Raw genomic sequence first — 22195 nt, forward strand, 5'->3', positions numbered from 1 at the left:
GCAATTCTTGGGTTTTTTTTCCTTGCCAAATAAAGTTCAACAAGTCCTTCCTCCATGTATCAAAATATTTTGTTTGTGTGATTATTGGCAGATTCTGAAACAAAAACAACAACCTTGGCAAAATATTCATTTGTGTTACTGCAATACGACCCAATAAAGAAATATTTTATTTGACCACAGTACCATGTCTTTTTTAACCGCTTCCCAGAGTTTAAAATAATTACTTATCAATAAGTCTTTGCTTTTATTTGTAATCCAAATTCCCAGATATTGTACTTTATTTGTTTTCTCCCAATTGGAAGTACTCATAGTCATATTGTTCTTCTTTAGAGAGATTCTTGAATAGTATCTGAGTCTTATCTTGATTTACCTTAAATCCTGAAACTTCACTGTATGTTTCAATACAAGCATCAAATTATTTATAGATTGGTTTGGGTCATCCAAGATAAACAACAAGTCATCTGCAAAAGCTCTTAATTTATACTCCTATTTGTTTACTTTTAAACCGTGGATTGCTTCCATATCACGTATTTCACTACAGAGAGTTTCCAAAGTCAAAATAAATAACAAAGGAGAAAGAGGACAACCTTGTCTAGTTCCTTTTTGTATCTCACAATTAGCTGATATCGATTCATTTACTAATATTTTTGCTTTTTGCACATTATAAATGGCATCGATCCCTGTTCGAAATTTAAGTCCAAAGTTAATCTTTTCCAAAACCTTTTTCATGAACTCCCATGAAACCATGGCTTTCTCTGCATCCAAAAAAATGAGAGCCACTTTGTGTAGTATATTTTGTTCATAATATTCTATTGTATCCAATAAGGTCCTCGAATTGTCCTTTATCTGCCTTCCAGGTACAAAACCAGCTTGATCTTCATGTATCAAGGTTGTTATAAGTTGCTTTAATCGATTTGATATTATTGAGACATATATTTTATAATCTACATTTAATAAAGAGATTGGCCTATAATTAGCTACTTTCTCTGGATTTTTTCCAACTTTGGGTATAAGTGATATGAAAGCATGTGACCACGTCTCTGGAGCTTGACCTGTTTGTAGTATTGAATTGCAAACCTTCAAAAAAGGATTCCTTAAGTCTAATATTCATTAGTTTGTTGTAGCTGTTTTTTCTTCCAAGCAGTATTCTTCTGTATCATAAATCCCCTCAAAACAGCTTTGAAGGCATCCCAAACTATATTCAAACTAATTTCTCCTTCCATGTTAATTTCAAAATAATCCTTCAGCAGCCTGTGTATTTCTTTTTTTGTATTATCGTCTCGTAATAATCTGTCATTCAGTCTCCACCGAAATGCTTGTCTGTTATTCCATTCAAAAGAAACTGGGTTATGATCAAAAAAAGTCCTAGGAAGAATTTGTACCTTCCGAAGTTGCGTAAATATTGATGTACTTGCCCATATCTCAATCCGAGAGTGTGAGTTATGTTTTACGGAATAAAACGTATATTCTTTCGCTGTTGTATTAATTGTTCTCCAAATGTCTTGTATTTTAAATTCCTCTGCCAGTTGAAAAAAGTTTTTAGGCAAAGAGTCTTCTTTATCATCTTTGGCCTTAGATTTTTTATCTGTCGCACAATCTATAACTCCATTTAAATCACCCAAAAGCAATATTTGTTCTTGTTCATACTGTTGTAAAGTCTCATGCAATTGTTGGTAAAACTGTGCTTTACCTTCATTTGGCGCGTAGATCCCTACCACCAATGTTTTTTGGCCTAACACTTTTGAGTCTTATCATCAAGATTCTGCCCTCTTCATCTTTATATACAAATTCAGGTGCTAAAGAGGGATGTGCATAGATAACTAGTCCTTTAGTCTTTGTGTTTGATGAGGCAATAAACACTTGCCCCAAAGAATTCCTTTGTAGGTATTTCTTGTCTTTTCTTGCAATATGTGTTTGCAAGCAAATCAGGGAGTATTTTTGTTGTTGTAAAAATTTGAAAATCCGTCCCCTTTTCACTTTTTCATTTAGTCCATTCACATTCCACAAAATTACTTTAGCCATAGTGACAGAGTTAAATTTCAAAGTCCACCTACAGCACCTTTTGAAGATTCTTCTTCATCTTGGCTAGAGTCATGGTGTTGTTCCATCCTGTAAATTCTATTCACAGCATAGTCCAAATCCTGTTCATTTAGGTGGAACATCCCTGCTAGTTCTTTTATCAGTGATTCTCTGGTGGCACCACAATCTTCAGGCAAGTTTCGTATGCGTAAATTGGACTCTCTGACTTTCATGTCCATCATTGCCAATTGATCTTTTGTGGATTCCTCCTGTAACTGCAATTTATCCATTTGCTTGTCATGCATTTCTACCTTTTTCTTTACTTCTTTATGTTCTTCAGTAATTTTCTTAAGGGAAATATCCATTGCCTTCATGTCCGTCTGTAGTGTAGTCATCTGGGTCTTCATCTCTTGAACTTCTTTTGTAACATTGTCCATTTTTCCAACCAGCAGCTCCGTTTGCTGTGTCATTTGTTTTTCCATAAGTTTAGTAAAAGTCTCTGTCTGGTCAGAAGATCTTGCATTTTTTTATCTTGTTTATCCATTGCTGCGTCTGTGGCCGGCTTAGCTGTTGCTGGGCTATGAAAAGATCCCGAACGTTGCCTTGGTGCAGACATACAAACTAGCAGCTCTTAAAGTAAATATAAAAGCGGCTCCAATCCAGTTAATCTTCAGTACTCCAATTGCCATACATCCTCCCACCTATTTCGCTTAGTTTATTTAAAAGTTACCATTCAGATTTTGTAGGAAATCAAGTTTTAAAAATCCATATACCATAGAGTATCAGGATGCTCTAGGTCGGCTTCTAGGACGGGAAGTAGGAAGTACCTCGGACTTTCTATCTCCTCCTCTCTATGACCTTAGCAGTCGGATGTAATTAACTGCTACACCAGAGGAGCATTTCCGGTCCGTCGGTCTCGCTTTGCAGCCAGAGTTCCCTATCCACAGCCAGTAGCAGACCACTCTAAGAGATGTCGCAGTTAAATTATTTTCCTGTTAGAAGCCATTTCAAAGAGGTGGGATTTCTTCCTTCTCTCCCGATTTTCCGATCATTTCATTGGAGGTTAGTACATCCATTCCAAAACTTTTGTTTAGTCTATCCCCAAATAGTCTTTTTTAAAGTCTTTTTTAAAGCTTTCCTGCCGCTTTTTTTAAAAGGTTGCTCAAATCCAAAGATCAGAAATAGTTTTTAAGTGGGAGGTTAGGTTCTCATTTTAACTTTAGTAGGTTTCATTTGGTTACTAATAGCAGGGCAAAGAGGTTCTTAGTACTCACTAGGACTTTGAAGGTCGAGGCTTTTGTTACTTTTATTCCTTTCTTTAGATGGTATTGGGTAGGAGAGATCGAAACCTGTTTCCAAAGAAGCGTCTGCGGCGATGCAATCCCCTTAGCCGGCAGCGACAGCATCCGAACCTCCGAGAGTCTTAAAAAAGCACTCTCAAAGAGTTCGGGAGTCCAACCACTTTTGATCGGCAGCAGGAGTATTCCTGATATCCCGTTCCACTTTTTAGGAATTGGGGGAGGGGCCCTTGGGGGGCCTTTTGAAGACGTTTCTTGGTTCTCCGCCGGGAGCTTCGGGGAGAAGCTGCGTTCCGGTCAACAAGCCTACCGGAAGTCAGGGACATATCTGTTGAAGCTCCTGGTCAAATGAGTGTGGGGTTGCTTGCTTGTCCATAAAATGAAGCCTGTATATAGAAATATCTCCAAACTGTAAAAACAGTTTACTCCAAACTGTAAAAACATATACAAGTCTAAGTCATTTACAAGGCTATCACCATTGATGACTGAGTATATAAATCATAAAGGGAGAAATTGAGCTCTTCCGGTTCTTGAACAACTGATTTTATCTGTATAATTTAGAATGTAAGGAGCCCCGTGGTGCAGAGAGGAAAGCTGCACTACTGCAGTCAAAGCTCTGCTCTAGACCTGAGATCTGTCGTGACGGAAGCAAGTTTCAGGTAGCCAGCCTTTCATCCTTCTGAAGTTGGTAAAATGAGTACCCAGTTTGCTGGGGATAAAGTGTAGATGACTGTGGAAGGCGATGGCAAACTCCCCGAAAACATAGTCTGCCTAGTAAACATCGGGATGTGATGTCACTCCATGAGTCAGTAATGACCCAGTGCCTGCACCTTTTTAATTTAGGATGTGCCTTAGTTCACTAATCCTCTTAAGACTCAAACCAGATGAGTCGTTGATGATCCATGTTTGAGTCGCTCAACTTTTTATTCTTTTAACAGCAACTGCAGGGTCCCCAGAATTGGATTGAGAATGCAACATTGTTTGTGTGGCTGTGTGAAAGTGAATGTTACTGGACCGTTCTGATGGCATTTTCTTGATGCCATTGCCCATGTACACCCAAAGTTGCTATTTTTTTAATTGAACCAAATCTGCTGTATGGAAGAAGTCTTGTAGTTTCAGTCTTGTTTCAGCAAGAGCTCCGATTTCAGCAGTAATAGAATAAGAATTCCTAATTTGAGTTACTCCAGTTCCATTACATTGTTCTCATATCCTTTTTTCCAGGTGTGCCACTGTTTTCTTTCACCCATAAAAAGTTATGAATGTAGAGTAGTAAACATGTTTGTTTGGCAGCAAAAGCAATGACTCTTTTAGGTTAAAGGCTAGCAAATTTATTGTGGCATGAGTGAATCTGTTAGGGTACTCTTGTGTGTGTGTGTGTGTTGTGCCCTCAACTCACTTCCAACCTAAGGTGACTATGAATTAATGCCCTCCGAAACATCTTATTGTTAACAGCCTTGCTCAGCTGCTACAGACTGAGGGCTGTGGCTTCCTTTATAGAGTCAATCCATTTCATGTTGGGTCTTCGTCTTTTCCTCCTGCATTTAACTTTTCCTAGCATTATTATCTTTTCCAGTAACTCTTGTCTTCTCATAATGTGACCAAAGTACTATCACCTCAGTCATTTCAGCTTCTAGGGAGAGTTCAGTCTTAATTTGATATAGAACCCACTTATTTGTCTTTTTGGTATCCATAAAACTCTCCTCCAACACCACATTTCCTCCAACACCACCAAAGGAATAAACTTTCTTCCTGTCCACTTTCTTCATTGTCCCACTTTCATACCCATACATAGTAATGGGGGAAACTATGGTATGAATTAACTTGATCTTGGTGGCTAGCAACACATCCTTACACTTAAGAATCTTTTCTGGCTCTTTCACGACTGCCCAGTCTCAATCTCCTTCTGATTTCTTGGTTGTAGCCCCCCTTTTAGTTGATGATGGAGCCAAGGAACAATTTCAGTGTCTTCATTGTCAGTCTTAACATTGTGTAATTCCCATGTAGTCATTACTCTTGTCTTCTTGGTCTCAGCTGTAATCCTGCTTTTTCACTTTCTGCTTTAACCTTCAGTAGTCGTCGTTTCAAGTCTTCTCTATTTTCTGCCAGCAATGTGGTGTCATAGGGTACTTGTGCATAAAGTAATTATGTGTTCTGGAAGGACTAGTTGACATTTTTGCTCTTCTCTTATGTCTTAGTCCTTTATGGCTTTGTCAAAATCTTCCACATTAGCAGATGCCATTTTTAAAACACAGGACTAGGGTTAGATGTAGTGAATGAATGTAGTGAGTGAATTTGGCAGAGAGACTGCATTGGTAGTGTCTTGCAGGGAAAGAAGACCGTATCAGTACCTTGTGTGTACTGTCTCTAAATGAAGTTATCAGTAGATGTCTGTAGCTAAGAAACGGGGATTGAAAGTTACGTGTTTAGGGCCCTTGCTTTCAGTCTTTAGAATATAAACACTAACCTTGTTATGACTTGAAAATTTAAGAAGATGAAACTCTATCTTTTGGAACTGAAAGCAAGAGTTCTGTAAAGTGAACCTGATGAATGAGCTCTTGTGACTAGTTGTATATTTCAAGAAGGCAGGTAAATTCAGTTGTCTGCATATTAGAATAAGTTCAGTATTGGAGAACTCTATAATTATTTTGATTTGTGATTCTTACTTATTGCCAAGGCTTGTAGAATTACAGTATTTCAGAAATATGTTTCTTTCTTTGGAAAAGTCTTCACTTAGATATTTTTTTAAAAACAGATTTGGTTGTTTCTAATAAGATTTAATTTAGGATGTTCACTGTCTGGGGGCATCATTTTTTGTGTGTGTGTGCTATCAAGTCACAGCTTACTTATGGCAACTCTGTAGGGTTTTTCCAAGGCAAGAGATGTTCAGAGGTGGTTTGTCATTGCCTACCTCTGAGTCACATCCCTGGTGTTCCTTGGAGGTTGTCCATCCAAATACTAACCTGGGCCAACCCTGCTTAGCCTCTGAGATCTGGCGAGATCAGGCTAGCCTAGAGCTATCAAGGTCAGGACAGGGGGCATCATAGAGGACACAAAATAACCATTGTACAAAGAGTAGGAAAACTAGGTATTGAGATGGTGGGAGGATGCCAACCCCATGTTTCATAGATTGTCCACATTCATTCAGGAACCCATGAATGAAGTTCTGCTAAAACCAAAATGAAGTACCAAACACTAGCAAAAGTTTTCAGAGCAAGAGTAGTTTAATGCAACAAAAGATCTGAGATACAAGTTAAACCATGAACTTTCTGAAAAATACATAAAGAATGCAGCTGACAAAGTGAATGTAACTGTATCTGTATTGTTAGGTGCCTACAGTGAGATCAAGATCAGTTACAGTTATTAGGCATGTTTGGCATAAAGTATAACGCATAATACATTTTGAACAACCAAATGCAATATGGAAAGTCAACTCTTTGAGTCTTGGAGGTTTTTTCTAGATTTTTGCCAGTATGGCATTAAGTAAGTCACAGCTAGACAGGAAATCCTTTGTTTGCACATTTCACACTTTAACTTTCACTCTAATATTTTGTAGATATTTTACTGTATGCCACATGTTGCCTCCATAGACAATAAGTTTACCACTATATTTACTATAACTGATAAAATACAGTGTTTATGATCTAGTTTAAAAGTTAAGAATAAGAAACCTTAAATACCAATTCTGTAGACTCAGAAACATCCTTACTTCTACTGCTTTATTGGCAACATCTTAGCTTGCAAGAGGTTGTACCGTCTTTACCTGAAAAATGTACCACAGCATCCTGCAGTATGTTATGTGAAGGAGGCACCCCTTTCTCTCTCTCCCATCAGCAGAATTGTGCTTGTGAAAGAGATCGAAGGAACAATTTCACCACCTTCCCTTTTCTCTCTGTATTCCTCTGTGTGAGTCCCACACCCCCAGGAATTATCTTTCCAGGGATCAAAACGGGCAGCATGAAGGGGAATGTAGGAAAATGGGCATTCCATGAACACATGGCTGGGTACAGGCTAGTGAAAAACTCATATGTCCTAGTACTGTGTTGGCGAACCTATGGCACGCGTGCCGCAGCCGGCACACCGAGCCCTCTCTGTGGGCACGCGCGGACCCGTTGCGTCTGCCTAGTCTGTGCCGTGTTGTGGTGGTGAGGGTGCTGAGGGCGGTGCTCCTTCTCCCCAAGCCCATGCTCCCCAAGCCTGCGCTGGTGCCCTCCCTCTCTCTCAGCTGAGCTGCCGCCGCATGCCAAATGCAAACTTTTACCTTTCAATAAAAAGTTGTTTGTATCATTGAAAGCTCTGTTATTGTGTTTTTCTTTTAACTCAAAATATGTGAATGTATGAGTTGTTTTTTCTAAACGAAAACCTCAGTATTCAGGTTAAATTGCCGTATTGGCACTTGGCGATAAATAAGTGGGTTTTGGGTTGCAGTTTGGGCACTCGGTCTCTAAAAGGTTCGCCATCACTGTCCTAGTACAATTTGTCCACTTACATAAGGACCATGGAATAGCTTAGGGAGCTAGATAAATGCCTTGTTTTGCTCTATAAAAATGTTTGCTAGTGTGTGGCACATAGTTTGGTTTTAGCAGAACTTTGTTGAGGGGTTCCAGAGTGAATGTGGACAATCCATGCAACCACTGAGGAAGTACCTTGGCATCTAGGTACAACTTTTGAACATGAAGTTAAACAATTCAGTTGGTCTCAAATTCTGGGTGAGCACCAGAACTCTGTGAAATGTTTGGTCTATATAGAGATTGCCTAAATCATATTGTATAACTTCTTGTTGGGACAACTACTATTCTAATTCTGTTTTGGGAGCAGAGAAAGAAATGAGCCCTTATAAACTTAGATAGAATTTGCTTCTATGCAGAGCCAAAAGTTGCTGTTACTGTCCATATAAGTTGTATTTCCTGTTAGCGGCACACTTAATGTTTTTGGTTTTTTTCCTGTTGCTATTTTTGTGTTCCTAATTTCCTAGTTTGATGACAGTACAGGTACAATGATATAACATTAATTTGTAGTCCAGGCATCCTGCAGCAATAGTTTAGACAGGAAATCCTTTGCTTCAGCAGTCATTGTCCAAACCGGAAGGAGAAGGGTCAGGAAAGAATGAGAACACAGTGAGAAAATAAAGAACATTTGAGGTAGTGTGTGGAAAGAGATGACAATTGTTGAGACAGACTTGATGTCACAAACTCATTCCAGTTCATTTATATTAAGAACACACCTATTTTATTGGGTTCATGTGCTCCTTTCTGCCTTCCATTGTACATGGAACTAAGATTGAAGCCCTTGGTTGAAGGAAATCTTTGGGCTAAGTGACCATAATGTTTGTGGTATCCAGATTTGGAAGGGATTTAGCAAATTAAGGCTTTTTGCCCAGAAGCAGATTCAGAACCAGGATTTAAATTGTGGAGGAGAATGCATTAGCCAAGCCCAGTACAAAGCAGGCTCATTCTCATTTGTTTATTATATCTAAATATAGTTTCAGTCTTGTCTTTGTCCTTGTTTATTGTTGAAGCTGTGTGAAAACATGCTTGGGATTCATTGGGTTGCAAAGGCTGTCAGACATAAAAAATGAAGATTAGGGCTGTTTAGCTTTTAAAAAGTCAAATAAGGAGAGACATGATAACAGTCTATAACATTATGCGCAGTGTGGAGGGTGGACAGTGAGAAGCTTTTCTCCCTCTCATAATACTAGAACTTAGGGTCATCCACTGAAGCTGAAGGGTGGAAGATTCAGGACAGACAGAGGGCAGTACTTCTTCACATGACACATAGTTAAACTGTGGAACTTGTTGTCACTTGGAAGACTTTAAAAGGGAAGTGGACACATTCATGGAGGATAGGGTTATCAGTCGCTACTAGTCATGATGGATATCCCTCCAATACCAGGCAGTTTATATCAGTTTCTGGGGAGCAAGTGCAAGAGGATGCTGTTGCAGTCGTACTACTTTTGGGCTTCCTAACAGGAGGTGGTTGGCTACTGTGTGAACAGAATGCTGGACTAGATGGGCCTTTGGCCTGATCCAACATGGCTGTTCTTATGATTAAGGATATCTTCTGAAGTGAGAGTGTAACTAACGTGTTAAAGGGATCATGTACAGAACCTCAAACTGTATGGAAGAAATAGTTACACAACTTTATTAGCCTGATGAAGGCTAATTAAAAGCAAAGAATATTATACTTTGACAATTGGAGGTTTAAATTGCCTGTTAATGGGAGGGGGTGCACTTTCCTGGGCCCTGCTGTGTTATCAGCCTGCCACCAACTGCAACTATCACTTGCTTCCTTCACAATGTGTCTGCCCCATTTTCTTGTGGCAGTTGATAGGCTGACCCATATAAGATGCAGGCCTTTCTATGCCTGGCAATCTCTCTCTACTTTCAGCATGATGCTTCTCAGCCCATACAGTTCTCTTATGGGTTTTGAAAGGAATGCTCTCCCCCTCCCATCCCACTTCACCACTGTCCAATTTGTTCATCCATTTATCATTTGTGGGTAAGTAGAAATGTGCCTGGTACTACTACACATGTGAAGAATATTGTATGAAAAGAAGTAAATGAAGTATTTGTTTTCCTGGTGTTTGGGGTGCCAAATCTAGAAGTAGAGCCTAATGATGGACTACTGGGTTGATATGTAGACTATGCTAGATGTTCCAGGATGTATCGTGGGCTAGGAACTACACCTGGTATGTGTATGCTTTTATACTGTTTTCTGCAGTTTCAGTCTCAGGATAAATTATGTGGATTTACAGGAAAGGTCTATGAATTAGGGCAGTCCTAAATGTGTCATCTTATTTTCAGATCTTTCCTGCAAAAATCCCTGTGAATTTTTCATTCCATTAGATTGTTTTTGCAGGTGTATTCCTCTGTGGAAAATTATTTTTCTAGAGTTGTTGTAAAAATATCTAGCCCCCCACCCAAAAAGATTGAGTAGTATTGTATTGAAATATTATATACCAGCTTCTGTTCATTGCTGCCTCTGATGGGGTAATGTGATTGATTATTTAGCTGCCTTCTATCTTTGGTTTTAAGGACCTGGAAACTGAGAAGGCATGTTTCTGCTATGATGCTGTCATCTCTGAATACAGTGGAAGTTCTAGCTAATTAATAACCTCTATGATTTGATACAGCAAATAGCATTTTACGAATGGCTTAATTTTTCACTGTGGGCTAAAAATGTCCACATTTTATTTTGGAACTCTTTTTTTGAGAAGACATTGAATAACATGTTTGCACATTTAGGTATAATATAGGCCCTGGTGCTCTCTGCTCACTGGATTTGAGACAAGCGTGGCATGGGCAGTTAGTGACGTAGCTTGGTTTCCATGGCAGTGACTCAATGTTATGTAAGGAAGTTGCATGTACACTGCTGGTTGTCATGGTTCTGAGAATCCTGCTTAAACAACCCTTTCTCAATCAGTGTTTCCAGCAGCATTGATGGTTCACAGGTATTAACCAAGAACACTTGAAATAATAAGAGCCTTGTATTGTTTTGTTAAGTCACAATTACATGTTATACTAATATCTTGCTAGACTTTAAGAATGAAATCCTGCTTTAAAATGCCAGGTTTGTTTGTTTAAAATTACTGTTTTCCAGTTCCCTTTCAGCTCTGATTCAGAACTTTCTCTTTAAAATATTTGGCACTCCAACTCCCAATTTTTAAGGAAACAAATTCTTTGATCTTTGCAAGCAGTAACTTTTCTTGTGATGCTAGTTCACTTTTTCATGAAGATGGACTGCCAGACCTTTTAACTGTTAGTGTTAATGAATATAGAACAATAAAAATCTAGTGTCAGGAATTAATAAAATTAGAATTAGAATTCCCTGGGGGAATGATGCAGGTAGTTTTGGGGCAAGTGCCTAATTTTTATGTTATGGTTGGCAGCAGAGACACACACAACATTGTTTACATTTCCTCCTATTGTTCTGTACATTTTTGCTTCTTGAAAGTCTGAAACTAACCTTTTCCAAGTTGTTAACTATAGAAAGTTGTATTTAAAATAATAGTTGTATTTAAAATAATACTTAATTAGTTCTACTTTCATTTCCTTCTCCAGAGAGTGTGGGAGGGTGTTGCCAGTGAACAAGCCAGGATTAAGCCAGAATGTCTGCTTTTTTATAACATACGAACCCATAGTTTAAGACTAAGTGTGGTTAGTAAACAGAACCTGGAAAGTGAACATCAGAGGATGCTGTTGTATGGTTGCTCTAACTGCAGTTTAGAATCCAAGGAAGGGAAAAAACCTCAGTATGGATTAAGCATAATCTTAGTTTTATGTGGTGACAGAACTGAAATAAATAGTGTTATCTTGGAGCAGAATTTTTTCCAGCACAGATGAAACATAGCCCTCATATTTCTGAACATGTTGTGCACAAAACATGTTATAACCTGCAACACAAAAAAATACTGATTTCTGTTGATTGTGAATGTGTATACTGGAACATAGATTTCCCCCAATCATTCTGGAAAGAATGCAGTCCAAGTGCATTTAGCAATCCATCTGGACAAGAAGATGCACATATTAGGAGGTTCCCCCCCCCCACATCTGTACTATTTCCTTTCCCTCAGTCTACAGGGGCCACATCACCAAAAAGCTTTTTAAAAAATCAGTAACTGCCAATATCTGCTAATTCCTTTGAATTCCTAGTTTTCATTCTTCAAGTCTGGTTTTTAAATTCTGCAATGAAAATGCCTAGAGATTTTTTTTAATGAGAACTATGAAATCAGAGGGACTAGCAGATAGTGGCAACAGATTGTTACTGTGGTAAAGCACAATAACCTTGGTATAACCTTGGTTTTCAAAACCAGGAATCCGTGCACAGACCTTCACTTAAGTCTTGGTTTGCTTTGACAAATACTGGTTTTATTCCCTTTCTCTGTAGCTTGAAAGGGTGTTTCCAGGGAACAAGCAAGGGTTTTAAAATGTCCATTCTCTTATCACTCAAAGCTACAGTTGAGTAATGATGGCTAATAAGCCAGCTTCAGATCCTGGTGAATGGACCTTAGCCATAGTAACTGGATGTCCTACATTCAGGCAGTCTCACAAACCACAGTTAATAATTTTTTCCCATATATTTAGGCAGCGTAAACCTACTAGGGAAAAGCCTCTTGAGTGTAATTAGGATTTTGACTGAGCTAAATTAATGGGATAAATCAACCCGTCCTACTCCACTGACCAAAGTTTCTTTGGTTTTTGTTTATTGAAATGTTTGTGCCCCACCTCTCTTTTTGGCTTAAGTTTGAACCTTTCCTCCAATCTACGGAGTCTTCTTCCAACTAAAATGGATTTTCTGTTGGAAGAAGAGCCACTTAAGTTGGAAGAAGGCTACTTAGGCCAGAGGAATGCTACTGGGAGGATTGGTGGATTTACCCCATTGTTTCTAAGGAATCCACAATTACATAGTAGCAAAGGCTACATTGACTAATATTTGGGGGCAGTTAACACTTTATTAATCTTTGCACTGTCGCAAAATTTGCCTTGTCCTATGATATTGTGATGCCATTTTCCCTTGTAACTGATATCTCTGAAGTACAGACATTCCAAAAGCAAACCTGCTTATGCAAATAAAGAAAGAATTTAATATATTTTCTTTCAGATCTTATATGCAAACCCAGTTTAATTTTGTTGCAGTGAAATTGAATGGGTTTAGATGTTTGATATACCTTCTTCTCAACGTGTTTTGTTTCTTACAGCAAATGTGAGAAATGTTTGCTGTTTACATGTAACCTTGTGATTCTTTAGTCACTATAGATATATATTTTTCCTTTAATGCTTTTGTTCAGAAAATGATACTGTGGAATTCTGTTCTTCGACAGGAGAGAATATTTAAAGGCCTTCCTCCCTCAGTTCTCTCTTCGCTGCCTGTACTATTTGTGGCATTAACTTTCCAGTTTTATTAGAGATATTGGTTTGAATTTACTGTTAGAGTAAAAATAATTATTTTCTGTGCCAGCTTTAAAAGAGTGGATTATTTTTTTAGATATATGGAGCTTGGGAGTTATACTGTACATGTTGGTTTGTGGACAACCTCCATTCCAAGAAGCAAATGACAGCGAAACGTTAACAATGATTATGGACTGTAAATACACAGTGCCATCTCGTGTGTCGAAAGAATGTAAAGAGTAAGTAAAATTGTATAGAATGCCTTGAAACTTAAAATCAGTGTTTATCAGTGATTCATTCTCATTCTTGAAAGTGTTTGCTTGTTTACTTTAAACATTCCATAGCCCAGTCATTAAGTAGCTGCCTGTACAAGAGGAGACAGCTTGTTCAGAGTGGATGGCCAAATGGGAAATATGCAATGAAATTGCATGTCTGCTTTCATGAAGGAATGAGGCCCATGTACAGATGTTGACATTTTCAGAGCCATTAGAGTGCCTCTCTCCCTTCCCCATTCCCATTGCTCGAGTCAGAATGCAATTGCTGAGAGATTTATCCAGCCTTTTTCCTGTCATCAGAACTAGGTTTCTCTTGTCAACATAAGGATTCCTTGAGAGCTGGGAGTTGGATACTCATAGTGATTTTATTTTATTGAACAATTTTCTATATACCTCGTTTTGGAATGATATTTGTTAGCATAAATGACGGCATAAAACTGAAAACCAAAATCTGCTAAATAGAACCTGTGGAATCTGTTTGAAATGAAAAATTTAATTTGCTGCTTAAGTGCAGTTCTGTATTCACTGTGATTCTAATTGCTTGTATGACTGACACTTTCAGGGTCAGTCATACTGTTTTCATAACGGTTTCTGTAGAGTGATTTGTAAGAAATGGATGGTAACAAAAGGACGCTTATTTGCATGAGTGTACTTACACATTCTGTTGCACACATTGTCATTTTATTTTGGTTTTCTCCCTCACTGTATATCTTGTTCTTCACTTGTTCTTACATTGCTCTTTGTAGTGCATTATTGCAAAGAGCACCAACGGATGAGGGGAACTAATAAAAACAATTTTCATGTAGATAGGCTTACCAGTTTGTCATTTAACAACAAATCTTTCATGCATACTTGCAAGCAAATTCTTTTGCAGATTGGTGCCTTCACTGTCTGCCCAGACATTGTGGGGGAATTTAGGGCCATACTACAGGTGCATATCCCTTTTTGTCAGAAGTTGCAATTTGCTGTGCAGAAGAGATCTTGTAGATATCCACTCAGCTATTTTCTCTCTCCCTCCCTCCCCCAGTGTGGCAAACAGCATTTCTGTGAGGCTACCTACATCAGGGGAAATGGCATAAGGGAATGGTTTATTAACTCCCCCACAGTGCTGATCTCATGCATCTCTTATGGCTGGACCTTTAGTACTACTTAAAAGAAGTAATGTAATGACTTTGGCCAGACAAAATCAGAAAAGGAGTTTAAATTAGAGTTTCCCTGGGGTATGTTCTTGGAAAAGCAGCTTCCGGGGGGGGGGGTGTACCCCTAAGTGGCAATGATGCTAATATGCTTACAGAGTTCTCTTTTTCCTAGTCTAATTACACGTATGTTGCAAAGAGACCCAAAACGAAGGGCATCCTTGGAAGAGATCGAAAACCATCCTTGGCTACAAGGAGTTGACCCATCACCAGCAACAAAGTACAACATTCCTCTGGTTTCGTATAAAAATCTTTCTGAGGAAGAGCACAATAGCATAATACAGCGAATGGTTCTGGGAGACATTGCAGATCGAGATACCATAGTAGAGTAAGCTATCATTGTATACCGTCTTTAGATTTCAGTATTGCAACTAGTCTAACTTTGTTACAAGAAAATTATGGTAATAACGATGATAAGATGAACTAGCAAGGTATTATTATTATCTAACATTGTGTTTATGTGATAACCAGCTGTCTTCTGCCAGTGGGCATTCCCTGATTGCCCTCTTCCTTCTGCCCTGTGTTTAATGGCTTGTTTTTATACATGTTTTGTTTGTGGTTTTAACGGATTTTACAAGTTTTATCACGTTCCTCTTTTAATTGTTTGGGTTGAGATATATAAATGTAGAATGGATGAACTGAAGAAAGTGGCAATTTGGGGCAGTATTCCAGCTTGGAAAACTGAAAGTGGGGGGAGAAGGGACAAACTGCTTTCAAGGCAAATTCTTGGCAAAGGTTCAGGCAGCTGTGATGGGGACTTTCTCCCTGGAGTTGCCTCTTCTGCAGTGGGAGACCAATCCAAGGAGGCAGCTCTGCTCCTGTAGTCTAGTTGCAAACAGATGTTTGATCATACTGTGCATGCATCACCAGATGTTCTGCATGACCAAATCACAATAAAATAACTATCTTTCATAGATAGCTATAACTGTGTTTGCCTTTTGCTCAGACATATGTGTGTCAGTTGGAAATATTGTTGAGGCATAAACTCATGTTAAATAAGTTACTACACATACACACACACTATGATTTAAAAAAATTGACTCAGCTTTCAGATGTATTTCTTGGTATATTCTGATATGATAATTGAACTTGCCACATTAGATTACCTAGTTCTTAATAAGCCAAAAGCCATTTGTCAAGATGTCAAAAGCACTAATTTCTGCTTCTAGGCACTCTTTTTTATTTGTTTTGAGGAGCATTGTAAGCTGTGTTGGCTTCATGTCCAGTTTCAGAAACAACATGTCTAATGTGTTCCATTTTAATTTTTATTTCCCTCAGGGCCCTGGAAACTAACAAATACAATCACATCACTGCTACCTACTTCTTACTAGCAGAACGGATTCTAAGAGAGAAACAAGAGAAAGAAATACAAACCAGATCGGCAAGTCCAAGCAATATCAAAGCTCAGTTCAGGTGAGAATTGGTTGCACAGATCTTAATGGATTTAATAAAGTTTTAAAAATCTAAACTCTTTAAAGGGGCATGTTACCCTTTTTTCTAGATTATTTATTTTCTAGATTATTTGCTTGGAATTAAAGTTTAAAATCAATATAATGTACATTATTTTCTGAACAATGAAAAATTAACAGCTTGAAAGCTTTGTGATTGTGGAGGATTGTGGTTTTCGGCCACAGGCTTGAAGCAATAGCCCTACTTATATACAGCAAAGAGCTGCATCTTTATGGGGAATTGTTCCTTGGGGGGGGGGTGTCCAACTCTATTGTGATGCTCATGATGCTATACTTGACATTGTAATCATCAATCTACAGTAAAAAGGGTAATGCCTAACTAACCATTGTATGAGGTACCCAGAATTATTCTGTCTGCCCCAGGGCTAAAGGAGAGTCATTTCCCCAATAGTAAAAATAGGTATGAGAGAGCTGAGAAAGTGCTTACTGGATAAGGAGGTTTTTTTAAAAAAACATTTGTTTCCTTATGGTGCACCTTGCATACAGCACCTTTGTTCAAAGGCATTTTGGTTGTTTTCCTTGTGGGGGAGGAACTTTACTCATTGCCTGCTGCAAAGAAGAGCCTTGCTCCCTCATCTTCTCTTTGTTTCTAGACTGAGTTATCATCCTTTGAACTTGTATAGTTCTCTCTTGGTTAATCTATAGAATAGAAAATGTTGAGAAACTGTTTGATTCTAGAAAAACAAAAAAACTGTCAAAATGGACATTTGTATCTCAGGTCAACTTATTCTTCTTCCAAGAGACTGAAGATCAGGGGTGTGTGAATTTTTAGATTGCTTGCTTTCAGTGTTCTTAACTACCAAAAGAAAAATCCAAGTTGAGAGGAATTATACACAGACATTTAGCTATATGATGGGTGAACTAGGGTGTCTTGTAGTGTGGATGTTTAAATATGCACTCACATGCACATGCCTTGTATGGCGTCAGATCAGCAGCCTATCTGACTTAACATTGCCTCGCCTGACAGGCAGCAGTTCTCCATGATCTCAAGTGTAGGGTTGGTTGCTTGTCAAGCTCAGAACTTTGTGTGCCCTATAATGTGAAATTCTAACCAGAGATGTAAGGAATTGGAACCTTATGTATGAAAGTTCGTTTTCTGCCAGTGATCTAGGAACTTCCCCTTATAGAAGGCATATTGGAAACTGAGTAGAACAAGGGCCTGCAATGCGCATTGTCAAAGTACCAAAGCTGTGACAGAATTTGGGATGCAGAAAAAGTGAAGCCATTAAAGCAAAATAGGTAGTCAAGATTAAGCTGAATTGTTGTAAGCTGCCTTGAGGGCAAGGCAGTAGAAAATGGAAGCAATGAAATAACATGTGAGTGGAAAATTACCTAGGAAGTCCAACACAGCTATGTTTAATTTAAAAAATAGATTAGCTAAAAATAAGCTGAAATACACAATTAGGAGAAGAGTCAGGAAGGTTGTTGTTTATAGCCAGTATAATAGAGCCTAAAATGTGTACTTCAGTTTAAAACAAGCACAAACAAGTCCAGAAAGATGCCTGTGTGTTTGTGTGTGTTTAAATACCCTGTGGTAAAGGATATAAAAGGCAAGAAAGCTTACTTAAAAAAAAGACCTAAGGGCCAAACTACATGTCACTTGGGGAGGTGGAAATCTGTGTGTATTTATTTTCCACGTCTATCTGTTTGACTAAAGCTGGGGACAGGAAAGAAGTATAGTTCTTAACAAAAGTACTGGCAAAGGGTGCTTAAATATAAATACAAGTGAGCTCCCTTTGCACAACCCAATATCATAGCTACCTTGGTCCTAAGATTGCAGTCGTATGTACACTTGGAAGTAAGTCACATTTGACTGAGTGTGGCTTGCTCCAAAATATACATAGAACTAGGGTTCACAAGTACACGTAATAGGTAATTGCAGAAGTGGTTAATATGGCAAGGAAGTACAACATGCACATTTATCTCATATCTATTTCATAAATAAAGCTGAAGCCAGCTAGACAGGCAGAAAGACCATTAGATGGAAAAGGTATAAAGAAGGATGAACTAGAGATTTCAGCAAAGTTAAAGGAATTCTTTGTAAAATAAAATAAAAAAATTTAGTTGTCACAAATAGTGAAGCTTGGATTTGCAATGCACTACTACAGTTCCTTGCAAGAGCCCCATGGTACAGAGTAGTTAGCTGCAGTACTGCAGTCAAAAGCTCTGCTCATGACCTGAGTTCGATCCCCGACGGGAGTCAGTTTCAGGTAGCTGGCTCAAGGTTGACTCAGCCTTCCATCCTTCCGAGGTTGGTAAAATGAATACCCAGCTTGCTGGGGGTAAAGTGTAGATGACTGGGGAAGGCACTGGCAAACCACCCCATAAACATAGTCTGCCTAGTAAACGTTGGGATGTGACCGTCACCCAATTGATCACTAATGACCCAGTGCTTGCACAGGGAACAACCTTTACCTTTACTACGGTTCCATATAAGGCTTACTCGATATCTGGACCCTCACTCAGCATACTCAAGTTGGTTTGGTTAATGAAACCATGGAGGGCACTGTGGAATGCATGCTACTTAGCATGTTAAGTAGTCGTGCTGAAGACCACCAGTCTTCCCCGCCCCCCACCCAGTGTTGATAACTTCTATACTACCTGCTTTGTGGGATCCCAAGGCATGTTCTTGAGACCCTCACATTTCCTAGCTGTTTCTTTCCGCTGCCTGCCTCCTGCTTAAGAAGTAAAATTCTACAGCTGAATCCTGTTTTTGGTTACATCTATGGAAGATTCGAGCAAGATCTTAGAAAGTGGCAGGAGTTTACAGTAAAAGTTTCAGAATTTTCCCGTGATATTTTGAAAATTCGGGTTCGAGATACTATACAACTTGTATGTTATACCCTTAAAAGTCTGTTAAAGACAATGAGCTTAGAAGTGTGTAACTGTGCTTAGGGTGATGCTGTTGTTCTCCTAACTTTGCATCTTCAGATTTCAAAAAGGTTACTTCCAAAGCAGCAGTGAGTCAGTCTCATCCTTCATCTAAAAATCAGGAAGCATTTCCACTTATTAGCTTACATTTTAGGGACTCTGATTAAAAATGAAATTACTGTGATTTTAATAAATTTGATGTTTGGCCTCATCTATAAAATCATATCCATTTTAACACTTTATGTAAGAGAAAGAGGTAATGAATACCATGAAAGGGAAGGTTAAAATTTTGAAGCCTGGTCTTGCCCACTTGCGTTTCCTACTGTTTCTTTCTGTAGCATTTGTGAAACTGTCTTCAGCTTCAGAACAGATTTGCCATTCAGCAGTGGGGGGGTGGGTGTTTGCCTCTTTTAAAACTAAGGTTCAATTGTTAACTATTAAGTTTTGTCTACCTTCACCTGTTTTATGTAAACTGTACTTTAAACTTAATTCTTTGAGCTTTAGACTTCTAGTAAAATTGCATCTTTTAAATTTTTTACTTTATACTTGCTGTAGGCAATCATGGCCAACAAAAATTGATGTTCCGCAAGACCTAGAAGATGACCTTACAGCATCTCCTCTGTCCCATGGAACCGTTCCTCAGTCTCCAGCTCGCAGTGCTGAAAACATTCTCAATGGTCACAGGAATAAGGCACTTAATGATTCAGCAAAGAAAGAAGATATTCCTGAATTAGCAGGCCCGGCACTTTCCGTTGTTCCTTCAGTGAGCTTAAAACCTTCTACTAGTGGTCGGAAGTGCTTATTTAGGGTGGAAGAAGATGAGGAGGAGGATGAAGAAGATAAAAAACCTGTTTCCCTTTCAACACAAGTTGTCCTGCGTCGGAAGTCTTCAGTTACAAATCGTCTTACTTCCCGGAAGAGTGCTCCTGTTCTCAATCAAATCTTTGAAGAAGGAGAATCTGATGATGAGTTCGATATGGATGAGAATTTGCCTCCAAAACTTAGCAGGCTAAAAATGAATATTGCATCACCCAGCACTGTACACAAACGTTACCACAGAAGGAAAAGTCAGGGTCGAGGATCTAGCTGCAGTAGCTCAGAAACAAGTGATGATGATTCAGAAAGTAGGCGGCGTTTAGATAAAGACAGTGGATTTACTTACTCCTGGCATAGACGGGACAGTAGCGAAGGTCCCCCTGGCAATCAGGGAGATGGCAGTGGACAAAGCAAACCAAACAATGGAAATGGAGGTCTAGACAAAGCAAGCCCTGGTGATAACAATAAAGGGGGTGGAAGTCCTTCTGGTAGCTCTGGAGGAAGCACGAATAACAATTCCGGTTCTACACGTCGGTGTGCTGGATCTGGTAATTCAATGCAGTTGTCCTCAAGAAGTGCAGGTGACCTTGTAGAAAGCCTCAAATTGATGAGTCTCTGCTTGGGTTCACAAATTCACAACAGTACTAAATACATTATTGATCCACAAAACACCATATCATTTTCCAGTGTTAAGGTGCAGGAGAAATCAACATGGAAAATGTGCATAAGTTCTACTGGGGGTGTAAATCCAGTTGCATCTTTGGGCAGCATAAAATTCTTCTCTGACCAAATGTCAGACACAACAAATGAATTGGAACGAATAAAGAGCAAGAACTTGAAAAATAATGTGTTACAACTACCTCTGTGTGAAAAAACAATATCTGTGAATATTCAGCGAAACCCGAAGGAGGGACTGTTGTGTACCTCCGGTCAAACTACTTGCTGTCACGTTGTTTGACAATAACCAGACTTGACCCATTCTACTTGACATCACCAATCTTCCTTTTCAGAGCTGTGAATACTTTATTTCACTGAAACCCTTCATTGCCATTGTCTTAATATTTTAAAGTGAGCTTTGAGCAGTAATTTATTATGTTTAAATTTTAGTTTGCTTGATATGACAATGCATGATGTTTTGCATGCTGCTAGTCAACACTTTTTTGTTCCCAACAGACCAGGCTATTGTGTATTTTTTTACATTTATAATTTTAATATGAAATTCTGGATTACAGTAAGGCTTGTATCCTGATCCAGTGTAAATGAAGCACTTAGTAGTTTCATATTCTGCACTTAAACTAGAGTGGGAGAGCTTTTGTTTTTAAGTGAAATGTCCAATCTTGTTCTGATCTGTTAAACCTAAACTATGTGAGATGTGGCATAATTCTGTGTTTGCAACAGAACCAAAGCAATAATGTTTTAATGCTGAAAACTCTTGGGAGCTTTCAGATTTCCAAGGCTTGTACAAAGCAAAACTGCACTGAAAAAGTGTCTTTGAACTATGATTTTAATCCCACGACTTTGTCTTAAGCTGTAATATGTGGTAGGTGGTTGCGGAACTGAAGATCTTGTTTTGGTACAGGCAAGATTTAAAACAACACTCTTAAAGGCAGCTTTTCTCCATAGAAATATTGTTACATGCAGACAATCTTTTGAAAACTATATAACTAAGGAAAATTATAGTCATCTGGAGCTTTTTACAATCAAAGGGAAAATTCATTCGTTATCAGCACATATAATGGTGGTAGTTAGGTTCAGTGCAAGCAACTTAAAACGGACCAAGGTCTATAGCTGTTGAGAGATCTATTTCAATAAACCAGTTCCTGTAAAATTATAACTGCCCATAAACATGAATTAAAAGACTTAACCAAGTTGATATCTTCTGAACATGTCCTCCACCTACCTATTAGCATTCACAGCCTGTTTTCAATATTAATGGAAGCTTTGTAGAGAGCTTATTACTTTAAGGGTTAATCAAGTGTCTCAACTGTTTTAATATTGCTGCCATGTATATCATGGACAGTTATGAGAGGTGGCAGTCACCTCAGTGTAAAGTTACTTATACCAGAAGTTGTTCATAATACACAAGCCAGGTGTTTTAATCAGATATTTTAAATGAATTTGATGGAAGTGGAACAATTACTGCATTTGGAACAGAGTAAGCCTAGTGGAATACACTGAGTCTAACATCTAATATTTCAAAATGCAACATGGAATAAAATAATGCAGATTTCAGTATAGTCTTGCAATATCAAATTTAGTTTGCTGGGTATAAAATAGTTGCCTTGTTGAATTTTCCTCAATAACTCTCCAAATCAAGTCAAATAATAAAAAGTTGGTATGGATCAATTTCCTTCTACATTCTTACTG

General features: G+C 38.5%; 1 protein-coding gene across 1 annotated transcript in view; it reads left to right on the forward strand.

The window, feature by feature from the left end:
- The window catches only part of SNRK (SNF related kinase), a 41544-nt gene extending 20180 nt beyond the window's left edge, over positions 1–21364 (forward strand). The window contains exons 4-7 of the mRNA XM_056857481.1: positions 13299–13440; positions 14788–15000; positions 15951–16085; positions 19568–21364. Of these exons, the coding sequence (XP_056713459.1) occupies positions 13299–13440; positions 14788–15000; positions 15951–16085; positions 19568–20786 (1709 nt within the window). The 3' untranslated portion in view covers positions 20787–21364. The remainder of the gene's footprint in view (positions 1–13298; positions 13441–14787; positions 15001–15950; positions 16086–19567) is intronic.
- The last annotated feature ends 831 nt before the right edge of the window (positions 21365–22195 follow it).

Source organism: Euleptes europaea, chromosome 11 (genome assembly GCF_029931775.1).
Source record: "Euleptes europaea isolate rEulEur1 chromosome 11, rEulEur1.hap1, whole genome shotgun sequence".
NCBI classification, from domain to species: Eukaryota; Metazoa; Chordata; class Lepidosauria; order Squamata; family Sphaerodactylidae; genus Euleptes; species Euleptes europaea.